The sequence below is a fragment of the Pleurodeles waltl genome, chromosome 2_2, assembly GCF_031143425.1.
Source record: "Pleurodeles waltl isolate 20211129_DDA chromosome 2_2, aPleWal1.hap1.20221129, whole genome shotgun sequence".
NCBI classification, from domain to species: Eukaryota; Metazoa; Chordata; class Amphibia; order Caudata; family Salamandridae; genus Pleurodeles; species Pleurodeles waltl.
Genome location: NC_090439.1, coordinates 299644228 through 299663611, shown reverse-complemented (window position 1 = coordinate 299663611; position 19384 = coordinate 299644228). Strand labels below are relative to the sequence as shown.

Sequence of the window (19384 nt, the reverse complement as noted above, 5' to 3'; positions counted from 1 at the left end):
TCCCTCACACTTCTTTGCAACATTGAATTAACCTTTTAATAATATGCGGATGACAAACAACTGGTCATCATAATGATTGAAAACTACTGAGGCAACCTACATGTTTAAAAGCGGTCTCTTATCTCTAGCAATATGGATGTGAAAGAATACCTCTAAACTTAACTGAGACAAAATGTAAGTACTTAACGTACAGTCAGTTTCAAAACAACCATGTGTACTAGTGAGTTGGCCGTATGAGGTGCATCAGCTTTGATGGAACCTAGAGGAGATTATTTTTATAACTATTTTTTATAATTAGTTTTTTTTTCCATTGACTTTCATTGCGGAAATGTTTTCTTTGTTTTCAATTGTTTTTCATTTCTTTTTGCTTAAAAGGAGAACCCTTTCTTTCATTTACTTAATTTTTACTTACTATTTGTTTTGGATGTTATTCTTTTACTTGTGCTTGATGTGGATGTTAACGTTTTTTTATTTAGCTTTATAGTTTATTGGTTACACATAACCCTCACACATTTTCTCTAAGAATTTCCGAGCTTAGGTTTCTGTTACTGAAACGCATCCCTCTCTCTCTGGGATGCTTTGTTTGTTAGAGGTTGAGTACAGCTCTCATCAGGACTTGAGGGTTCCTCTTTAGATAGCCAGCCAGCGTATTTCCCTTCTCTAGGGTTTGTCATCTCTGCCAGAGCAATACAAGTAACAACAATCTCTAAATATTATGTTTTTATCTTCCTGCTTTGAATAGCCAAGCAACTTTGCTGAAGATGGCTTTTAATTTTTGTTATGAATAGTTTACAAGCATTGTCATATTTATTCTGTTTACCTTGAGCAAGAACATAGGCACAGGGCAGTCAGTAAGCTACGCCAATTTACACTTCCAGGCTGTAAATGTACCTTTGCCATCTGATAAGATAATTATAAATTCATAAATGTTTAGGGACAAGAAGAAAGCATATGTACTGACATTCTGGGCTGTTTTGTTTTCTAGGTCCGTGACCTGTTTGTGATGGCACGAAAGAATGCTCCTTGCATTCTCTTCATTGACGAGATAGATGCAGTGGGAAGAAAGAGAGGACGGGGCAACTTTGGTGGCCAAAGTGAACAGGAGAACACACTCAACCAGCTTCTAGTGGAAATGGATGGTAAAAGTTTATCCCATGTATTAGTATGTGTCGTTTATTTAAAAGCTGAACCACTTGGTCTGCAAGATCTGAAAAAAGTGGAAATTGGGATAGCTGTAAAGAACCTGAAAATGTGCTGCGTAATGAGCAGGCTTTCTTCATGTTGATGAATTATAAATACTCATGTTGAGAGGGAGTACGAAATCAGTGCGTAATGCTACTGCAGATCAGGGGAAATTGATGAGTACACCACGAAGCTTAATTTTACTATATTTGATTCTTTACCAGCCCCAGATTGTTGGGATTCGTTATTGTAAAAAAAATGCATAGTGCTCTTCAGTGAGGCCCACATGCCCAGCCCCTTCCATCGTGTGTTCTTATTTCACTGTGCTTCTGTTCAAGTTTTGAGAACTGCAGAGACTAGGGTCCTTAATTCTAATCCTTAACAGAGTCACAAGTTGTTAAGAACTGCACAACATCCAAGAGAGGATCTCTGAAAGTAACATACCAGTATGTTCACTCCTCATTTGGAGAGAAATATGGTGGGTCAAGGAGGTCACATATTTGACTAGCCATTAATAAATGCCAGGAATCTTTTGCAGTTTAACATGTTTGATAGCTGGACATTCTGCTAATACCTTTGGGATATACATTTCTAAAATAGATTGAGTTACCCATCCTTCCAGTAGTGTAAAATAGCCATGCTCCAGTTTAACCTCCACTGCCAACAAAGATCAACATTGAAATTCTCTCACTTCTTATCCCTATTGTTGGTTCTCTACCATCCAAATGAAGATCTCTACATAATCTGCTAGCTGTCCTTGAGATGGGTTTCCACACAAACACAAATGAATATCAATCAACTTCAACATTTCATGGAATCCCACCAACTCAGAAAAGCACCCACCTGCTTCCTTGATAATTACAAGTTGGAGGGATCCATACTGTGTTTACTCTACAGGGGCAAACGAAAAATTTTGTGAATAGACTGTACAAGCCTTTCAAAACTTGGAAGATTCCTTAGTTACCCCCTCACCCTAATATCCAGACACTAAGAAAAAAGAGTTGTCTCTGAGTTGGGAACACAAATCTAAGCAATGGCTGCTGTTTAGAACATCCCAAGAAATAACAACAAAACAAAATAAGACCTTCAGTAGTGAGGCAAATAATAGGAAAGAAAATCAACAATGTATGTATACTATCCTTTAGTTTTCCCTCGTGTGGGTTATCTGATTGAAATAAACATAGCATCCTGCAGGTAGACAATTAACAGGCAGTCATAATGCCATCCACAATACGAAAAATATCAAAAAGCTCAGCAGGCTGAATATCCTTGTAGAGGTTTCCACTAATAACTCCACCCACCAACCATTCAGACACCTCCGCCACGCAGGACTCCTGCTCGCACATATGCAGACCAGATAAGGAAGACGGGCATTCTCTTGCATAACTTCTAAAGTATGGAACAGCCACTCAACCCACATCAGAGCTTTCTCCTCTCCTCTTGAATTCCTCAAGTAGCTGAAGACCTGGCTTTTCAATTAGCTAACCTACCATAGGCAGGGCAATACACACAATCACCTGCTCAGCACCAGGACACATCAGGACACTTTGGTGGTGGTTGCGCACTTTACAAATACACGTAACATAACTAAAGTCATGGTGGGTCCATACAATTCTGTGTGTTTGTGTCTCTATACAGTGGCATACAATAAGCACATGCAACCCCCTTAATTCCTTAGCAATATATGAACGTCTTAGTCATCATATAATCTAGGTCAGCTTTCCGTCCGATAGTGAAAGCACACCGTGGAAGATGGACTGAAAAGTTTGATAGAATTACTCTCAGTTTTGAACAGTGTCTCAAGTGAAGTGCTTTAAGGTGTCTCTAGGAACCAGTGAAAGTATTGCAGAGTTGGCATGTTTTGTTTCTAAATGGGCTTCATATATTTCCACATTACATGGAGTTTTGAAAATAAGCTTGTCATTTTTTCTAAACAACGGTTAATCAAGTAGTCCATTATGATGTTTATTAGAGCTGGATCCACAAGTGTGGTGTCACCTTGATGGACCAGCGGGTGACACTTGAGGTTAGAAACCTGCAACATGTGCGATGGCCTAAGTGGGCCTGCCATCAAGGATGATACCAACCACATGGGGTCAAAGTTTGGAAGACTAGAGTACAAAACATTATTGGGCAAGATAATTGAAAATAACCATTAATATTAGGGATATGATAAGTAACAAAAAAACTGAATTAGAAGTTTACAGTTCAACACAGTTTGTGTAGGTGAGTTGCTAAATGTATGTGATGAAAGTCAGAAAATGTACTTACTTTCTTGCAGATATATCTTTAAACTTTGAGTCTTAATCGTTGAATCTTTGAGTGGACAATGACTAGATGCTACTTTACCTTTTCTGAAACAGAAGATCTATTGCAAAAACAAAATGTGTGAAAAAGCAAACCCCAATCACTTCAAGCTCCCCTGCCCCCAGCCATCACCTGCAGACTTCTTGTATGACCTAGGTTCTGTGTATAAGAAACAGAACTTTTAGAGTTCTTGCAAAAAGAGACTCTGTGGCCATGCCAGCCAAGCTTGGCATCAACAAAGCATTCGCCCCTATTAACATCGGGAACGGAGTAGGGAGCTCGGGATGTTGACAAGTCCTAGCGAAGTTGGGTGGAAGAAAGAAGTATTGTTATAATTTCTAACTGTGCCTTATAAATTCAAAAAGTTAAATTCTGAGGTGTTTTTTTTTTTTTTATTCCTATGTTTTCATTTTTCTCATCAAATCTTTCTCCTCCCTGTGTGTACATTTACATTTTTAATTGTTTTTCCTTTGCATGTTTATTCTGTTCCTCCCTGATTCTTTTTGTGTATCTTGTTTTATTTCTCTGTCTTTTTTTCTTTACAGGGGTGACCCCAATGCCTGTTTTTTCTTCTTCCTTTTGTTTCTTTGTTTGCCTTTTTAAACAAATTTTCCACATACTTTCTTCTCCTTCCTTATTCTGGTTTCTCTTTTTTCCTTCTTTTCATTACAGTGATAAACCTCTGTTTTCTTCTTCTGTCCTACTGTCGTTTTTACATTTTTCTGGGTTTTTTTGTCTGTCAGTTTGCATGTGTCCTGTATTTCAGATTATTGTGTTTTTGAAGTTTTGAGTACTTGAAGGGCTTTTTCCTTTGTAGCTGTCCTTTTCAACAAATTGTATTTTGAAGTGACAGTTTCTCATTGTCAAGTTAATACCGTATTTTCTTTTTACATTAATTACCATACAGCCCCAGTGATTTGCAGAGAAAAGTCTGTAATATGAACATGATATGCTGTAAGGGCCAATTCTTTTCAAAGGAATAGTGTAGTAATGCATTATTTAATTAATTGTTTTGATATTGTTGCCTCTTTTTGAAGGATTCAACACAGCAACAAATGTGGTCGTTTTGGCAGGGACCAACAGACCAGATATCCTGGACCCTGCTCTACTAAGGCCAGGGCGATTCGACCGGCAGATCTACATTGGTAAGATAGTAGCTATATGTTAAACCGTGTATATGCAGAGAACAAACTACAAGTTTTAATTATCTCACTTGCTTTTTCAGGCCCTCCGGACATTAAAGGAAGAGCCTCCATCTTTAAAGTTCACCTCAGACCCTTGAAACTAGATGGTAGCATAGAACGAGAGAACCTAGCAAGAAAACTTGCATCGTTAACCCCTGGATTTTCAGGTACCTGTATGATTGTTTGTCCCAGTTATTTTCTGTGAATTGTCAGTGTTGTCACACTAGGTTGACTATTTTTCAGTGTTCGGAATTGTATTTTTTCATTCTTATCCACACTCCCTATACCGTACAAAAAGAAGAACCTGTAGGGTATATTGGGTAGGAAGGACATTTGGGAGATATAATAGACCTAAATACATGCAAGAATGTGGGAGGCTACGGCCACTTGGTCGAATGTCCCTAGCCAGTGTATGAGCCTGCTAAGGTAACAGTGCTGGAAGCAGGGCATTCAGTAGGTGTGCTCTCAGAAATCATGCACGTATAGGAATAGTGCCCAACCCATTTAAATATGACTTAGAAGGCATCTCCCATTATCTGTGCTAAATGTGGATAACAACCTATTTAGAAAACGGCTGGCAAGCCAACTAAAGTTGGTACTGAGGACCTAGTACAAATGGGCAAGAGTGGGATTATGCCACATAGCAATACTACACACCGTCTCAGGAAGCTGGCACATGGTCATGGAAAATGTGACGACATAGAGGAGGATGTGCTTTGCAAAGTTTTGTCTCTGAAAAGCATATGACCCAATAGTCTGGGAATATCTTATTCTGTGTTCTAGACTGGATGCATTTTAACCTCTAGGTCATGCGATTGGTAAAGCTCTTATATAGCAAATCTTCGGATTAAGTCAGTGCAAGTATTATAGCAAGATACAAGACAAGGATGGGCATTATTAATGCTCCTGTTTCCTATTACTGTGGATCCCCTTGCCTTCCTGTAGTGAAACACAGTGAGAAGCACAGGGATCTGTATAGGTGATGGTGAACATATTGAACTGCCATAGGCAGAGCAGATTATATGTTGTTATATTTAGGGGCAACTGCCTGGACAGTGGATCCTAATGCTTGGTAACTGATTTTTTCTTTTAAACAGTTTTTATTGAGTTTAATAAACTATGAACATACAGTGCAGTGCAGGTTACTGCAAGATATAATAGTCATAGTGTATTACAGTTCCAATGACTGTTATTGAGCTAGATCCAAGCTAGGAGCCAGTCACGTCCGATGTAGTAGAATTACTCTCCCATCCCACACAAGATCCGCATGAGACCAGACATTATATAGCTTGTGGAAAACAGAAAGATGTCGAGACCATAGTTGACTATCACCTGTTTGATAGGTTCAATGTGTATGTTCTCATCCTCTGCAGAGCTTGCATCCTCCACACCCATGAACTGGTCCAGTAAGGTTCCCCAAGCTGCCAAATCAGTGAGTGCTTTCTCATCCCTACGTGTTAGGCGCATGCGTTGTTCCTCAGCCGTACCCCATTCCATTAAGTCCCGTATCCAGTCAGGGATCAATGGAGTTCTCATCCACCCAATTGCCACCCTGCGCCTGGCCAACACCAGCTGTGCTAATTTATATGGAATACTCCGGCCCTGCGATCTCTGCACCACTCTGAATAGACAAGACATCGGCGTTGCCTCTAACGCCAGGCCTGTCGTCTCCTCTACTTTCGCTACTACTTTGTGCCAAAAATTGTTTACCATTCAGCAGGTCCAAGCCAGATGCAGGAAGGAAGCACCCAGTGTGCCTTACCTGGGACACCCCGCTCTTCGTCTCGGGTCAGTCTTGTTTAGGCGACTGGGTGTAAGGTACGTTCTGTGTACAAAGTTCAAATGCAGTAACTTAAATCTATTATTACATGACACCATACGTACCATGGATAAGGCCAAATCCCAATCAGCGTCTGCTATGTGTACCCCCAGGTCCTTCTCCCACGCCCACACTCACACCTGGTTGAGCCTCCCGAAGGGCTTTATAAAACCGGGTGATCAAGTGCATCCCCTCACCCCAATTAATCAGGCCATTCAGCACCGCAGAGGCCCCTGGGGCTACCAGGAAACCACTCCAGATCTCACTTACCACACTTTCAATGTTAGCATATTGCAGGAATTGACCAGAGCCCAAACCAAACAAATCCTTAGCTTCAGTAAAGGAAAGAAACTCCCCATTGGGGCAAAGATCCCTGGCTATCTTGCATCCACCCGGTCTCCAGGCTTCCAAAGACATCAACTTTTCCATATCCCAAACAGTAGGTCTATCCACACTCTCCCCAGGATCTCTGGTATTTTAGTGTAGAAGGAGTGATCATCCATATTAGGCGCATAAGTGCTAAGGATAATGATGGGTGATCCATCCAACATACCCTCGACCAGAACATATCTCCCCTCAACATCTACCTCACTATATGTGTGGGTGAAAGGAACCCCTGGTCACACCCCTCGCATAAGAGGAAAAGGAGGATGAGAACATTTGACCCTGACATTTTTTGGACAGCTTTTACGACCCATATTGGCACTGAATTGCTATCCCTCCCACGTTAATGGTTAATGCCTCCCCTTGACTTTCTTCCCACCATGGGAAGACAAAGAAGGTGAATCATGCATATCTCGCCATTAGACCTGCACTGTGAAAGCAACATCATATGTAGGCGAACTTTGCCAATCAAACCCCTCAAATCCTCAACCCCCATCCCGGATATACAGTATAACAACCAAAACAAACCACCATACTGCAGATCCATTCCGTAAGTGCTGCCAGGACAACAGCCTAATCCCCAACTATCCAATTATAAAGACCTACCACAAATGTGGAGTGACCACCCCCCACCCCGGCTACAATATACTATTGCCCGCAAACCAAACAATCATTGCTCAGTGTTATTAGCGTTGCCCACTCCCTCCCCCCTCAATGTCCAGTACAGCCCAAGTGTAGATAATGCCCCTTCAGGACCCTGAGTATTGTCTCGGAGCACCACTTCTCGCAGACCAATAGCTCCTACTCAGACACAGGCTGCCCGATAGAGGGCACGACAGTCAGCTCCAAATGTCAGCGACAAAGTCAGACCTGCGTGGAGACCATCCCCGATCCCGGTTCCAGCTCTCCACCGGACCCATCTGCCGACCCAGCAGACACCACAGCCATAGTCCCATCTTGTATCTCAATCCTGAGGGCAGGGTCCACCGCCGACCCCTGAGCCACAGTGTCCTCCAACAGGCCTCCCCCACGGGTTTTCCAGTCTGGGCAATCTGCTCCAGAAGCCTGATGAGCCACTCCACCTGTCCTTACCAAACTGCCCAGCGTGGCCTTGTCCCACATCTTTAGCCATCTCCAAAACTCCTCCGGTTGCTCGAAGAAATGAGACCTGCCTCCGGATAGCACCTTTAACCGTGCAGGATATAGAAGCATATATCTGAGATTCATGGCCCGGAGCTTCGCTTTCACTTCGGGGGTTCTGCACCTTGTTGGTGTAATCAGGATAGATGGAAATTTTGCCTTTCTCAAATATCGCCCTGTTAGAGTCGAGGGCCGCCCTCAGAACACAGTCCCTGTCTTTATAGTTTAGAAGATGGGCAATGATAGCCCTCTGAGGTGCACCAGGCCGTGGAGGCGCTATGAAGGCCCTATGAGCACGCTCCACTACAAACACTCTGGAAAGGCCCACCGGCTGCAGAACATCCTTAATCCAATTTTCCACAAAGGTTTCAGCTGCTGACCCCTCCACATGCTCTGGGAATCACAGCAATCTTATATTATTCCACTGAGACCGGCCCTAAGCATCTTCCAGTCTTGCCTCCAGAGGTAGCCTGCACCATCTGCTTACGCAAGGCCCCCACCTCCGTCTGCAGCTCCACAATAGAGCCCTACGCCACATTGACCTTGTTAGAGACCTTCCTGAGATCCGCCCTGAGGAGGTTTACCTCAGCTGCCACCATTTCTATCTTGCCTTCAAGAGCCACCCTCGAACCCTGAATGGCAGCAAGAATCTCGGCTTGTGATGGCTCCTCTGCGGTCGTCGCCACACATTGGCTATCTCCTCCCTCCCCCCCCAGACGGGCATGGTGCTGCAGTAGGGGCACTGGAGTGGTATATTGTTCCATAGTATTCCCCTGCAAGACATAAGTCCGCCGATGTCGCCCCATTCCAGAGCAGCCCCAGAAGCAGACTATATCTTCCTCTTGATGATGCCGGTGAGGCAGGAAAAGCACCCACAGTTCACAGGATCAGAGGCCTGAGGACCACCTCTGCAGTCTCAAGACGCCACCACACCCCACTGCCCGATAAGTAGCCCTGGACCAGGTAAGGCTAAGCACCCATGCAGGCACCACCACAGGCCCACCACTTTGTCTCAGGAGGCCCACAACCAGGCCTCAGGCAGCCGCCTGGAAATCTCTTCCTTCCTGCATGGCTTCGAGGAGCACCCCCACTGAGCCGCATCCAATCTGGACGACCCACAACCAGGCGCTCACTCCAAAGTCTCCTCAGCACCTCCGCTGTTCGGCAAGAGCCACTCAACACCCATGGCACCAGGGCAAATACCAGCCCGACCAGATGCCATCAACGCCACGGGCCCAGGTCTCTCAAGCCGCCATCCATCTCGATGGGCCCAAGCCAGGCTCAGGCAATGTCCAGGAGGCCTCCCTCTCCACACAGGGCCCAGCGGGCGGCTCCCAACCAGCCGCGACTCCTAAATTGCAGCCGCAATCCTCCGATCTCTCCAGCGGGCCCTCAGAACACCGCCGGGCAGCCTGGGGAGCACACAACATCCAGGACCCCCATGCACGCCACGAGCTCGGCCGGGCCCGCACGACAACACAGGCCCATGCTGTTCCGTCTCCTCACCAGAGACTCCTGCAGGTCGCACCAAGCCCTCCACCAGCCGCCGGCAATCCAGGGCTCCACAAGGGAGGAAGAGAACCCCCCCCCCACTCCGGCGGCACAAGCCGGTGACAGGCCGTCACCGCAAATCGCACCTCAGGCTCGCGCCGACCCGCGCGCGGCCCAGGGTGCACCCCTGTGCTCTGGGATAAAGCCGCAGACCATGGTGCTGCGTCTAAGCGATATCCTCAGGGCTCTGTTCCGCGATGCTGGGAGGGTGCCAAATATCAAGGGCACCCCAGGATTAGGACAGGATTCAGCCGGGATGGCGGGAGCTCACTAGTAGCACGTCCCGCCGGCTATCTTGCTTGGACACCCCCCCCCCCTCCCGGTATCTGATTTATTTGGCTTGTTATCTGGTCTCAGAATTAACTACTATAAGTCAATTTTTTATTGGTTAACTGAAGAACAGGACTACCATCTCCTTGCCAGTTTTACCTATATGCTAGGAGATGGATGTATTCCTCTACCTAGGAGCCTGAAGATGCACACTGAATCTTGGCAACTTGATATGTAACCTGTAGAAAACGTTACATTTGTGGGCAAAGGTACCACTGACCTGATAATTCAGGGGTGGCCTTAACTAAAATGGTGTAGATAACATGGTTCCTCAGTTTCCGGGGAGGTATGTCTATACCAAAAGCCGACTTTCATGGAGTTAGACAGAATATTGATGCATCTTTTATGGGTTAGAGCGAGATGAAGGGCCAGACTAAACACCCTCAAACTTTACAGAGACAAAGGACACTACAATTACCAGATATGGAGGGCTATGATTTTTGTGGTACAGCTGCAGTTCACAACCTATTGGTTCACAGATGATTCTTGTCTGGGCAGGGAGTTTCTGTCTGATTCGTATCAGGGTAGCAGATTTGGTGGCTGTCTTTATCACCAGCTACAACAGACTCATATTTACGCTTCTTGATCAGACTTGCATCATACCCGTAGATCTGATGGCTAAACTGGTAAATGTGAATGTACCTCTCCCAAAGTACACTTTACTATTGGGACTTCCCAATTTCTGGACGTCAGCTCTTGACTATAATATCATCCACTTAAAAAAGGGTGGCTAACACCGATGGGTAACCTGTTTAGAAATGATAAAATAATATCCCCAGGAAAGGACAACAGACATTTGGCATCAAATACGAATTTCTCTAGTGCGGTAGTCTATTCAAGACCCCCAGGTGTCAATGGAACATATTTCAGAGACATACATTCTCTGAAACTTTTAACTGGTCTTTGGACCTGGCGACCAAGGGTAGAGTACTTTTCCCAGCAATGCTAGATTTTGAGGAATGACCACTGTCACTGAAAACTAAATAGAGGGCAGTTTGCGGAATAAAGATAATGCTTAAGGAATGATTTCAAAGCATGACAAAATGTCAAAATTGTCTTGCATCGGGGTCTGGCCATGGTCTCCTGAACTCTGCTATGGCAGGAGGCGATCACAACACCAAATCTGCATCAAGAGAAGCTTGCTCTCTTTTTCTAAATTTACAGGCAGGCTGTGAAACTATCTTAACTAGATATCTATGGCAAGCTCTGCATCTCTATGACCCACCAGATCAACATTTGGAAGAATCCAAAGATAGCTGTGGCACTCCAATCGGAACCACATCCTCATACATCTATGTACAAGACTCCAAATCAAATGTAAATGGTGCTGTAAGAACAAAACCACAGAAGAGACTCCATGTTCAAAAGGAGTAATTTCGAGTCACTTACCAGTCTCAGAAGAGGTATGGATGCGATGGTAATGCATGCCATGGTAAGCCAAGAGGGCAGCCCCTTTCTTCCTCATAAGATCATTAAACACCTAAAACAAAGCAAGTAAACAATCTCTGCTTAAAAGCCTACAGCCAACCATCTATATGTTATGGTTATGCTGCAAGTGCAACTATTTACATACCTGCATGCTACCATTGTTCAACGCTCGGCAAATGATCCGCTTTGCACCCACTAAAGATCTCACCCTTATAGTTCAAGCTTGAACTGATTGTGCCACTTAACTCATGAAAGTGCGCATATGGAACCGACAAGTAAGCTAGACTTCAGGCTTATATAACAGTGAATTTGGGACTCTAGCCCAACACCAACAAGTACTTTGTGGAGGATGATTGTGCCAGACATAGTTAAGAGTTCTTTCCTACAGCCGACTTTGTCACACGCAAAGTGACCCGAAGACAATTACTAAAACATATATTTCACTATAAACAGTAGTGGAACCACCCAAGCACCAAGGGCACCGTGACTCCAATGAGTGTACTTCGAAAATCCATGACGTATTAACCAGGAAGTATTCACCAGTAAGGGGCTAAAATAGTAATAATACTGCCAAATAAGAAAGACACAAGCTCAGTAACGGAATTAGGACAGGGCATATATAAACTTTCAGAGCCCACATGCACGACATAGAACTGGCTGGGCTCTTAAACAAACTAGATCAGCACTAGTCCTACTAACTTTGCCTTGGCTGAACCCTAAGGACTGTGCTGATCAGAAAATAAGTTTTTCTCGTAGCTGGTCACGCATTGAGCACTGATGTTGGTAAAGAGGCATAGCTAGAGCTTTAAAGAACGATTATCACAGCACTCCACAGTGCCTCTCGCTAAGAAGAACATATCCAACAAACAATAAGATTGGCTGAAGTGAAGGGAAAATACAGACATAAAGAAGGTCATAGCGCAAAAAGCTGGTCAAAAAAGAACAAAATCCGAACGCTCTATTCCAGACTCTCCAGTGAAAGCAAAATTAGACACCAATGCAAACATGATTTGATTCTGTAGCGTTTCAATTTGTTACATGATCTGATTCAAAGCACAGAAAATAATACTCAATTCAGTTGAAACTATCGGACCTAAGATCACACCTTAAAACCATATCTTCATGAATCGAAGCAGCTGAATCATGAATTAGTGAACAAGAAGATAGCCATAATATGCGGGGGGGGGAATCAGACACAGCAACAACAAATATACATCCAGGCTGGAACAGAAAATTGTTAAGCTTGAAGATAGGAATAGAAGACACAAGTGCCTATGCTTCTTCCTAGAAGCATGGATCTCTTGAAAACTCAGAATATCCTTTGACAAAGACTTTGAGATTGAAAAAGCACACCAGGTCCCAACCAGGCCTTTATCACATTCTAAAACCCCGAGACCAGTGATCTTCTTACGTTTAAGATACCCACTTTCTGATCTGACATTAGAGTGAATAAGGTGAATTAAAACCATGGACTTATTGGGAGAACACTGTCAGAATATCACAATACTATGCCAAAGAAACTGTAAACTGTAGAAAATATTTCCTAACCATTAGGAATAAACTGAAATCATTAAACATCACCACCTTATTCATGGGACCTTAAAGAATGAAGATAATCTTCAAAAGGGAAACACTCCTAGTTTAATGAACCCGCTGATCTTCAGCAACCTGCCCAATTCAGAGAAGGACCAGTAATGTATAAATTGATTCAGGGTTTAGTGTGAATTCACTACCAACTCTAGAGCATGGAACAAGATTAAAACTACACTGCATTATGTATATATTACCTCCAGACATCAAAACCCCACAGTCTTTTCTAAAGTCTTCCTTACTATGTAAACCCTCTACAGATTAACCTCATAACATGGCAATAATATTAAGTCCAATCTATATTAATATAAGAACTACAATATTGTTATTGCGGATAAAGCCACCTTGCTTTAAGTGAATATCTAACCCGAATCATCCTGAGCTATATTAAGATAACACAGTGAATGTCAGTATTCTAATCTACTAACCTTCTGCCTAACCTAAACTTCTAGCTATAGTAGTCATTTAGCTAAGCTAGACTCAGTAACTAACCAACTAACTAGCTAAACTAACCTTATATAGCGTAGTGAAAGGGTTGTGTATGCTTTTGGAAAAAACTTCTCTTAGCCGTGGGAGCAGGGCTGTAGTAGCAAAAATGGTCTTTCTTTCTTGTTGTAGAAACCTCATCCATAATGTAATGTTCCCACTTGGGCTTCCATTCTTTCCCAAGCTGGATAGTTTGCTGATTTACCTGTTCTGAGCTGGGCACCGTAGTAGAGTAGCCTTGCCGGTCCTCAAACATGACATGGATGACCTGGGTCTTGCCCTCCCAGATATGCGGTTGTATTATTGTGCAATGTACTTAAAGCATGCTGCGCAGTGGTTGACAGACAGTCAATTGGGAGAAGAGATTGTTTGTAGACATGTACATGAAACCCTGGCACGCTTGCTGATGAAGGGAGGTAGGGCTGCCCGTCCTTTTCCTTAAGTGGTATGGCAGACAGCTATGATATGGGAGGCAGTGGTTAAGGTGTTGCTCATTTGACAGACAACTGCGGCTTTGGGATCTGGCACCATTTCGAACAATGAATGTGGATATGGTAGTGGAATAATGGAGAATGGGTGGTGTCTAGTAGGAAGAGAAATATATTCCAGAGAAATCTTCCTCACCTTTTGGGAGGGGCAGGAGGCCTTTGGAGTGGGACAGGGTCACTTCCTTCATTATGCTTGCATGGAACACACTGCCAGGGAAATATGCACTGTATTCCCTGCTGCACTGCAACCCTCCCGAGTGCTTGCCGGCTTGCCCCAATGGAGATTATGGGGGGGCATTTGATCACCTTATTTTATAGGGCACTCACAGAAGATGCTGTAGGTGCTTCTTGCGTGGCGCTCAGTGCTTGGGAGAGGGACCTAGGGGAACCCATATCGGATGTGGACTGGGCGTGTGCATACGAGTTGGTGCGAATGGTAGCCTGTAATCATAGGTTTAAGCTCCTACATTTTAATTTCTTGCACCACGCCTACGTGACTCCTAGACGGGTGAACACGACTGACCATTCCTGAGAAGTAAAATGGGTACAGTGGGGTTATTTGGGGATGAGCTTTGTATATATTGCCTGGGTTTGCACTGGGATCCAGGGGTTCCAGAGGGAAGTTGTATCCAAAATTGTAAGGGCAGCGGGTGTGGAGGCCCCTCTGACCCCGCTAGTCTGTCTCCTGGGAGTAGTGGCAAGAACCAGAGGGCGAAAGGTACCCTATAGACTTACTCAACTTGCCCTTCTGTTGGCTAAGCGAAGAATTGCCATTGGTTGGATGGGCGACAGGATGCCACTGGCATCGGCATGGCTGCAGGATTTTCTTGAATGGGAAGTAGCAGAGGAGACCCACATGAGTCTTACACACACTGAATAAGAAGCAATAGAAGCAATTATTGCGTGGGGTCACCTCCATAATAATTTCAGTGATTATGGGGTATCTAGCTTGGACAACTGCTCAGATGATGAGGTGTGACCTATTGGTACTCTATGTTCATATATCATGGATGTGGCAGCAAAGTGGGACATAGATATATTCCTTATACTATTTCTGACTTAAGGACAAGGAACAGACATGCATTTGTTCCTAATGAGTTTGTGGGTACCCATTCTCTGCGATATCTGATTTTATTTGTCATTGACGTACTATGACATGATGATGTGGTAATTCTCCTGTTTTGTACTTAGAACCTTGCACTGCTTGTTCATTTTTTTTTTTTTTTTTTGTTGCTGTGTTACTTTGCAAAAAGACAATAAAACAGAGTTTAAAAAAAACTAGCGATACTAACAAACCAGGCTCATGCAACAGAATCGCTAATTAGTTTCTTCTACGAAATACTAATTCACATACTGATTAACTAGGCAAATATCCTTTTGACCATGCTGTCCCTCTTCAAGACCATACAATCTGTGGCCTAAATCTAGATGATCTCTTTAACTACGCCCATCAAAATCGCATAAAAGATAGTTCTTGCAAGAATACTGCCCTAACAGTTCAAATGTACTATGTGTCATAACTCACAGGTAACTGCATAGACTATTGGTTAAGCTGTGTTGCTGACGATGTTAATAGGTTTGGCACTCTCACCTATGTTTTTTTACCATTGCTGCATCCCATTTCCAAACTGGATATTTTAGCATGCCACCCGACATACCTGTTGATCCCAACAGCCCTCACCTTTCTTTGATGGGATTGGGTTTGAATGGGTTAAATTTGGATTGCATATTGTTTTTGTCTGTGACGTTTTCTTTCTTGCTCACTTTCCTTTATCTTATCTATTTCTTCTACACATTCTGTCCCCCTTGTGATAACCACGTAACCAGTACAGCAGTAGGTAAAACTACGTTTGATGTCCACTCTAATGCACTTGGAAAATCAGACGCAATAAGAACAAGCATTTGCAATGCAACGGGTCTCGCGTTTGCTCATGTTAGAGCTGATCGCGTTGTAAACTCCTAACCCGACTTTTCATCTATCGGCAAAAGTGCTTTTATGTACGTAACCTGAAAAAGTGAAATTAACTATGTAAAGCGCTCGACTTCTGCCAAGCAAAATCACGCTAGGAAAATAGAGAAAAAGTAGTCCACGATCCGACAGAAAACAGCGAGCCTCGCATGTTTTCTGTACTTGGTCGCTGCGCTCGAGGAGGGCTAACCACAGAAAAGGCATGACGTGTGCATGCCTTCCACTAATGAAAGCAAGCAGATTTTACTAGGCAAGCCCACCAACCAATCAAACACACTGACATGACGTCAACAGGGCTCAGAGCCCTTTTCTAATAACTAAAGCGTCTCGCGGCGATACGCATGCGCGAGCGCATGCCACGCAGGCTCGACCCTAAAAAGGAGCCATTATGTCTAATGTTTCTGTCAGTCAGTTGCAAACTTTACTTTACGAAGTTTTCTTCTTGTGCGTGTTCAAATCGCTTATTCATCATTCCTTGACATTTTTATCTCAAAATAAAAGGCCTGATTCACCCGGTTAGAGGGAAAAAAAATCTGGACTACTTTTATAAATTTAAAGGAGATATAACAAGAAACCTAGCTAAGAGACTGTGAATTCCAATACAGCTTGCAATCTGTTCTCCTTACAGAAAGAATGGGGTCTAACTTTTATATCTAAGATAGCGGATCTAAAAATCCTAGAGCATTCCCATGCTAATCAAAAGAGATGGGTAATTTCGAAAACAACCCATAACGAATATATCTATAATACGTATACGCTTAGTTGAGTAATGACCCTCAGTTTTTAATAACTTTGAGTAAAAAAAAAAAGTGGGAAATCCCACAGGCACAAGTATATTGGTTGAGGTAATTTTAATCTCCCCTGGGATGCTACCCTAGATGGGAACTCATCCTGTAAATACAGACCCAATAAAACGCAGAACCAAATGAGAGACTTCTATAAAGAGCACAACATGAATGGCATCTATAATACCCGACAAGCAGTGAGTTTACATTTTAGTCACACCCTCGTACCACATTATCTAGGATCAATTATATGAGAACAAACGCCAATCTCCCACACAAGCGCTGCAATCCCATAATAAAACTAATGCGAGTTTCAGAGACACTTGTGTTTCCATTGATCTAAAAATTAACAAAAATGCTCCAAAAGAAATTTTTTGGAGGATGAATGAAGAAATAATTAATGGTAGTACACTAGAGTAACAAATGCATATAGCCATTAATATTTTATTTAGTGACAATGACTTGCGTGAAACTCCTCCTGAGATACTTTGGGGCGGTATGAAAGCTGCAGTCAGGGGTGAAATACTAATGCAATGTCTACCATTTTTTTTTTTTAAATAATGTGAAACTGGGGGAATTAAAAGAAGAGGTTAAACAATTGGAATGTAAATCCTTTGCCACCAGGGGTGTAACTACTAATAAGCTGAAGTACATAAAATATGAATACAGTAAAATAAGTCAGCCTCATAAATAGGCAGTCAGACTCATACCTAGGTAACAAAAATAGATTAAAGAGAAAAAAGAATTGAACAAAGCAGGCCAGGACATTAGCAAACAGTCTTAAGTATGATGGCTCATCAAAACCCACAGCTGCAGCAAAAGATGTCTCAGGTAAAACTCACACAGACTCTCAAGCAATACTCAAATGTTTCCAGGATATTTATACAACCTTGTACATCCCTGAGTCCACAGTTCCAAAAGAAAACTGCATGGCATACTCAGATGGATTATATGTACCCATACCAGATGAAACAAAAAACAAGCATCCAACAAGAGTATTGGACAAGTGGAAATATGTCTAGCAACCAGCTCTCTCAAATCGTGCAAAGCCCCAAGCCCAGACAGTCTCCCAGACAATTTTGTTGTCCTTTTAAGGCCCACTAATATCACACATATGAAATTTGATTAGAAACTTCAAGGAAACTGGGAAAAACCTAGGACGGCCTCTAAAGTTACAATAGCAGTGACTCATAAAGAAGACATACCAACTTGATATGAAAATTTATAGCCCCATATCTCTTATGCTCGTGGATTGCAAAATATATATTAAAAGTCTTGGCAGTGAGACTAGAAAAAGTTCTTTCATCACTGATTCATCAGTTTCAGACCGGCTTTGTAACGGGCAGAACCAAATTGAGCAATATTAGATTTTGGTTCTATGTCATTGAAAGAGCAAAGACCTTAACCTCCTTTGCGATGACAATGGCGTTAGATGTGGAGAAGGCCTTTGACAAGGTATCATGGACTTTTCTTTGCTCAGTAATGGAGAAATTCAACTTGGGTGAACAATTTAATTATATGTTTTTCCTCTCTTTACTCAGCCCTTGTCATGTGAAGCGGTTGGTGGACAACTATCAAATAAAATGTTTCCCAAGGCAATAGGCAACGGCGCCCAACTATCCTGATTGCTTCTCCTCCTGCCATTAGAACCATTACTGGCCTTTCCAAGGAAAATGACTCTATAGATACATATTTTGTGCAACACATACGAGATTGGAGCATATGGTGATGATGCTCTAACATTTACTGATTAAGTAGCAACTGTAATACTGGTGATAGTGAACTCGATCAATCAGTATACAGCAGTAATTATCAGGATATTCTCAAAATTAAAACAAGCCACAGATTTTTCCCTTCATGTAAGCTATGTACCCCATCAATGATGACATGAAGCCCTGCTGTCAATCCAAACACAATAAATACTTAGGAATACAACTAAAAAGAAATATATTAGATACTATAACATTACCTACAGCAAAATGTACTTCGGAAACTTAGTAAACACATGGTTCCCCCAAATGTATAACATGGTGAGGTTTGATAAAATGATGATAGGGCCCAGGTCAAGTTAATTACCTTTAGGTTCCCACTACAACTTTCACCTGACTTCTACAAGATTGCTGACAAATGAATACCAGACTTTATATTGAAATTTAAAAAAGCCCACATATCTCTTTATAAATTGAGAATAAATAAAATCGAATAATCAGTCAATTTTCCTAACATATGTAACTACCAAATGCAAATTTTCTGCAGGCAAGCTATATGGTGCTCACAATCAAAGAGTTTAGATAAACCGCTATGCGACCAAATTGAGGAAGATCTTTTTAAACCAGAAATGCCCCAGTTGCAAATAATTTGAGCAGACAACAAATCATTAAAACACACCTTTATGCAAAGTTCCTTGTTTTGGCGTCCTTTAGGTAGCTGTTTGAAATCTCGAAGACAACTGGCATTTGTCAAAGGTTCATGCTACATAGGTGGCGTGGCCAAGATGACATAGAGGTGAGACACATCTCACCACTGCTCCAGAGGGCCATCTACTTTACTAGCAACCACTATGTCTGCTGACGAAACAAAGGGGTGCAGATGATTCGGTGATGCCTGGGAGGCCTTGGAGATACCCTCTCTACTTGAAAATCCCAGAGGCCTAAGATGCAGCAGTGATGTGGCCTGTGGTGTCTCTGCGGCATTCGGCCAGAGACTGTGCCTAAGTAGGATGCTCGCAAGGGATTGAGAGA

At 42.9% G+C, this 19384-nt stretch overlaps 1 protein-coding gene across 4 annotated transcripts in view; it reads left to right on the top strand.

Annotated features, from left to right (window-relative positions):
- The window catches only part of AFG3L2 (AFG3 like matrix AAA peptidase subunit 2), a 336314-nt gene that overhangs the window by 218906 nt on the left and 98024 nt on the right, over positions 1–19384 (top strand). For all 4 annotated transcript variants that reach the window (XM_069219758.1, XM_069219759.1, XM_069219757.1 and 1 more), the window contains 3 exons: positions 986–1139; positions 4527–4634; positions 4715–4840. In XM_069219758.1, the coding sequence (XP_069075859.1) occupies positions 986–1139; positions 4527–4634; positions 4715–4840 (388 nt within the window). The remainder of the gene's footprint in view (positions 1–985; positions 1140–4526; positions 4635–4714; positions 4841–19384) is intronic.